This window comes from Sinocyclocheilus anshuiensis, unplaced genomic scaffold (genome assembly GCF_001515605.1).
Source record: "Sinocyclocheilus anshuiensis isolate Anshui unplaced genomic scaffold, SAMN03320099.WGS_v1.1 scaffold2010, whole genome shotgun sequence".
Lineage (NCBI taxonomy): Eukaryota > Metazoa > Chordata > Actinopteri > Cypriniformes > Cyprinidae > Sinocyclocheilus > Sinocyclocheilus anshuiensis.
In genome coordinates, this window is record NW_015544331.1 from 186,583 (window position 1) to 192,101 (window position 5,519).

General features: G+C 39.2%; 1 protein-coding gene across 1 annotated transcript in view; it reads right to left on the minus strand.

Moving 5' to 3' along the window:
* The window catches only part of LOC107698135 (adenylate cyclase type 4-like), a 19,897-nt gene extending 17,431 nt beyond the window's left edge, over positions 1–2,466 (minus strand). The window contains exons 1-3 of the mRNA XM_016499066.1: positions 1,966–2,466; positions 915–1,112; positions 82–243 (exon numbers count right to left, since the gene is read on the minus strand). Of these exons, the coding sequence (XP_016354552.1) occupies positions 82–243; positions 915–1,112; positions 1,966–2,466 (861 nt within the window). The remainder of the gene's footprint in view (positions 1–81; positions 244–914; positions 1,113–1,965) is intronic.
* Between the last annotated feature and the right edge of the window lie 3,053 nt (positions 2,467–5,519).

The following is a 5,519-nucleotide window of genomic DNA, read 5'->3' on the forward strand; positions in this document are numbered from 1 at the left end:
TGATCTCCTTTCATAAATATAAATCCATTCAGACATGTGTGTGTGTGTGTGTGTGTGTATGTGTGGGTGTGTGTGTGTTACCTGCACGGCCAGGTCTTGTGTCTGAGGGCTGGTTACAGACACATACACACTGATGACAACGATGTGAGAAACACTGGTTCCGATGCCGAAGCTCAGAGCCCATGAGAGCGGGAGAGGAAGAACCGTATAAACAGACAGCGACAGGAAGAGGAAGAATGCGACCTGATGAAGAAAAACAACAACATTACAGCCGAAAATCAGCATTTCTCATATATACAGCAGAGTTATTATAGACAACTACAACTAACTTAACAACTTAACATTATCTGAAATAAAATGAAATTAAAAAAGTGTTTTTTTTCAGCTAGTTGCCTTGGCACCATTTCTAATATTAGTATAGTTTAGCTTGATATACTAAAATAACTAAAACTAGACCAAAACTGAATTTATTACTCTATAATCTTTGCACTCAAACCTTGTTCAAACCAGGCATGTTCATGATACATGCAAACTTAAATTATTGACTATTAAAAGTGTATTATTACAATTTTAATCAATTAAAATTCGGAATTGCAGAAGATTTCCTGCATGAGGATTAAGGACGTTTACAAATATTTTTTACTAGCAATTTTTACTGAAAATATTTTTGAGCTTGGCATAACCAGAAAAATGTATATCTTTAGGTTTTAGATTACATTTAAATAATTTACATGACTTTTCCAGGTCTAGAAAACACATCTAAAATACTGAAAATGAGGCTATTACATTTATCTTCAGGATCTGTGTATTTGCAGAAAGCATGTTTCTGATGAAAAAATAAAAATAAAAAAGTAAGTACTAGGTCTAAAATCAAGTGTACATCTAAACTAGTGGTGATCATCTGATCAGCTGACCTGCTCCCAGGCCGTGACGACACCTCCGGTGAAGATGAAGACGAAGGCGATGATGAGGAGCATGGACCAGATGAAGAGCGCCAGAGGCGTTTCTCCTCGCCGAGCCACCGGCAAACACGGCAAACACAGCAGCAGAGGCACGCAAACACACACCACCACACACACCACTGCAAATGCCGCCACGTGAACGCTCAGGCTCTGGATGTGTGAGAGAAACAAACACCTCACGTTTTCAAACGTTACACACACCTGCTGGAAAATCCAGCTGCAGCTAGTTTAAAGGAATCATTCAGGCCAAAAATGAAGATTTGCTGAAAATGAGCTCATTTCATCCCAGATCAGGATGAGTTTGTTTCTTCATCAGATTTGTAGAAATGTAGCACTGCATCAGTGTCTCAGCAATGGATGCTCTGCAGTGAATGGGTGCCGTCAGAATGAGAGTCCAAACAGCTGATAAAAGACATTTTTAACTAAAATACCATATTCATAATTCATAATAACGCTTCCTCCAGTGAAAAAGTGCATCTCCTGTTGTCTCTCACATCAAAATCACCCACATCCCACATTAGAGCTGTTTAAACGCTACTTGATCTGTGCAGATTTCTCTCCTGATTCAGACCAGAACACTTTTTCACTGGAGGAAGCGTTATTATGGATTATTTTAGCTGACTGTATGCGGTTCGGATCACATGACCTGATGGTTTCTTTCACACAGTCTGGGAATGTGATACTTGTGGATTATTGTGATGTTTTTATCAGCTGTTTGGACTCTCATTCTGACGGCACCCATTCACTGCAGAGCATCCATTGCTGAGACACTGATGCAGTGCTACATTTCTACAAACCTGATGAAGAAACAAACTCATCCTGATCTCACATGACCTGAGGGTGAGAATATTTTTTATTTTGGAGCTGAATTATCCCTATAGTGACCACCTTAATCAGGTAGGATCAGGTTTTTTGAGCAGGGATATACACAAAATTAGCATTTTTTGCAAACAGCAAGGTAAGTAACCAATAAGTGTGTCCATAACCATCAGTCAGCTCTTACCCTGCCCGTGGAGGGGATGATGATGATGATGGTCACGCAGAAGAGGATGGCTATTAGTAAACCAGACACCAGCAGCGGCGTTTCCTCCAGACAGCGCAGAAACGCCATGTTCACCGCACGGAAACAGCAGCACGCGCCTCTGCCGGACCTCCAGCGGGATTCACGCGGTTCATCATCCACTATGAACCTGCTGCGAGAGCTCTGAGAAACCTCAGTGGTGGCACTGGAAGTCCTGGAGGTCTCAGATAGCGTCGCCAAACTGCGTCTCCTGTCGACGGCATCAGGTTGAGTCCAGTGTGGGATGTTCTGAGAAGGAGTGCCATTGCTAAGTCCATTTATGGTGCGATTATTGCGTTCCTCATCAGGATTGGTAGCACTAGCGCTGAGGGATTCAATAAGATGGCTCTCGATCCTCAATGATGTACGTGGTTTCAGGGGTTTGGGGACGTTCCCGAGCTTGGCGACACCCAGCTCGATGTAAACCTTTGAGTTGTCCAACATGCTCACGCTTTTGGATCTTTGTTTGTGCTTCTTTTAACAATTTCTGTTCCTGCACAGTTTCAGCAAGACGCCATTGTGCAAAGTCAACATACGACCAATAAATAATGTCTGCTAAGGAGGGGTTAAAACTTCCATTGTGCAAACTGGATTAGATCAAGTCTGAGGCTTTGAGACCAGTTTCCAGTCGCTTCCAAAATGAATGTTTTCAGAGCTCCTCAAGCTCTTCAAGTCTCTTGAAGTAAATCCGCGTAGTGAAACTCCGTTCCTCTCGAAGCGTGTCAGATGTGTTAGCCGTTACTTGAAGGACACAATGGTAAAGAAGATCATTAAGTCAAGAGAAACATCTGAAATGCATCTGAAACTTCAAATCAATTAACAGTATAATGGGTTTTCATATATCAACTCAATAGAAGAACCATTTTTGACTCCACTGTAGCATCTGCTTAAAATCATGGATGATCATTGGGGTTTTATGTCTTAGAGACCCCTTTTAGCTTTTTGACATTTGCATATCAATTACAGACATGGCCCCACATTCTACATTAATATGGGTGCTAAATTGCCAATGGTTCCCCCCACTATCAAGGAGATGCTAAACAGTTTCACCACTCTCGTCTCCCCTTCGAACCGCAAACTACAACATGCTCACATAACACACACACAAAGAGACATTTTCTTTATTTAGACTATAATTAATCAGTTACAATTGTATCTGGTATATGCATGTGTTGTTTGTATGTTTCCCTATTATATTAGCCTAGTTACCACTCGTTATTTGTATTAGTTAAGCTCTAAACGCTCATATTCAGGTGTATGAATGTATCTCTGGTTTAATATCTTCTAGATGTTTCTTTCTTGGTATCAAAATGATCTGCTCTTTATTCCTCAAACAATGATGTACACTATGTGATCGTGAAATGCATCATACTATTTGTACTATATTTTGGGTAAAACTGCACCAATCCTCCAGACCGGCCATAAACATGCAAATGGGACATAAACAGAGACAAAGAAACTTCTCCCGCTCATAATTCATGCCTCTGATTGGCCATCCCAATCTTTCTTAGGAACGTTCAAAAGTCATTAGCTCAGACTAATCTTTGCTCAGAAACCTTGCTTCTTGAGACAGACACTATCCAAGACTCCTCAAAACTCTCCTCTTGAGTTTGATTTTCCGGCAGTTTTTATCTTCAAGTAACTTTGTCGATCCGCTGTGGACTTTCCTATCTTCAGAAGAACCAGGAAAACCTCCAGCTCACTTACAACTATTTAGATGCGGGTTTAAGTGTGAGCCCCTTTTTTAAGGTGATTTTTGATTCTTTGATGATTCTTATTAGGTTGTGGTTAATTGATGTGAAATACTGCCATTCTTTTGCTTTTCTCTCTCTCTCTCTTCCTTACTTTTCTTCATTCTGTATATACAGTATGTGTTTTGCTTAGTCTTGTTGTATGTTAGCTATAGTTTCATTTATTAAATCCCTTATATTCACAATTGATTGTCTCTGTGTGCTGCTCACAATTCATAGTCACTGAATGTTGATCTTGCTACATGCTAAATTACTGCTAGTGCTGCATAAAGTAGGAAAGCTATTGTTCCTTGGCCAGGAAAATAATCTTTCCTTGAATTGATAAATGATTATATTGTCTGCTTGGTGGACGGACAGATCAAATAATTGTAATATTGATTCTGCTACAGTTAATTCTAAGATCTAATCTAAATATTTATTATTAATTATAACCAGTTATAATTAATTATAAATATTTCCCTTTTGAGCTAATTTGCTACACCACAAAGAACCTTTCAGTGATCAGTTCTTAAAGAACCATTTTCCCCCAGTGTGAAGAATATTTTATTAAGCTGAAGAAACTTTTTCCACTGCAAAGAACCTTTTTCAATACTTTTAACAATAATGGTTCTTTACTGGCATTAATGGTTCCATCCATGGAAACTTTCAGTTTGAAAAAAGGCTATTTATAGTGGAAAAATGTTCTTTAGATTATTAAAATGTTCTTCAAACTTAGTTCACCAAAAAAAAAAAGAAAATTTGCTGAATGTTTAATCCAAGATTTAGATGAGTTTGTAGAAATGTAGCACTGCATCAGTGTCTCAGCAATGGATGCTCTGCAGTGAATGGGTGCCGTCAGAATGAGAGCCAAACAGCTGATTAAAGATATTTTTAACTTCCGGCATAATCCATAATAACTCTTCCTCCAGTGAAAAAGTGCATCTGCTGTTGTCTCTCACATCAAAACCCAGTCACATATGTGTTTAGAGCTGTTTAAACGCTGCTTGATCTGTGCAGATTTCTCTCCTGATTCACACCAGAACACTTTTTCACTGGAGGAAGTGTTATTATGGATTATGGACTCTATATATTTTAGTTTAAAGCGTCTTAATGCTGGATTAGTTTCAGCTTTTGTCTTCTCCATATGTTAACTGATGGACTGGAGTGCTGTGGATTACTTGTGGATTATTGTGATGTTTTTATCAGCTGTTTGGACTCTCATTCTGACGGCACCCATTCACTGCAGAGCATCCATTGCTGAGACACTGATGCAATGCTGCATTTCTCCAAATCTGATGAAGAAACAAACTCATCCTGATCTGGGATGACCTGAGGGTGAGCTCATTTTCAATTTTGCGTAATATATTCCTTTAAAACCTGTTCACTGAAAGGTATTTGGGGAACCAAAAACACACACAGACAAAACATGCAAATGCACGAATTTTCCTAAAGCACTGAGACGCAAAGTTCAATATTCAACCGCTAACAACAACCTCCATCTTATTCTTTAATATTTTGAGATTTAAAAAACAACAAACAAGACACAAAGACGTTCAAAAAAGAACAGAACAAGAACAATTGTGACAGCAGGGATATTTATAGAGCGTCTACCTACAAAACAAACGAGCACAAGCCTACTTATGTCACGTACAAGGTGAAGTTAGGTGAACAGGATGAACTGGATACAGAGAATATTTCTGACACACACACACACACACACACACACACACACACACACACACACACACACACACACACACACACACA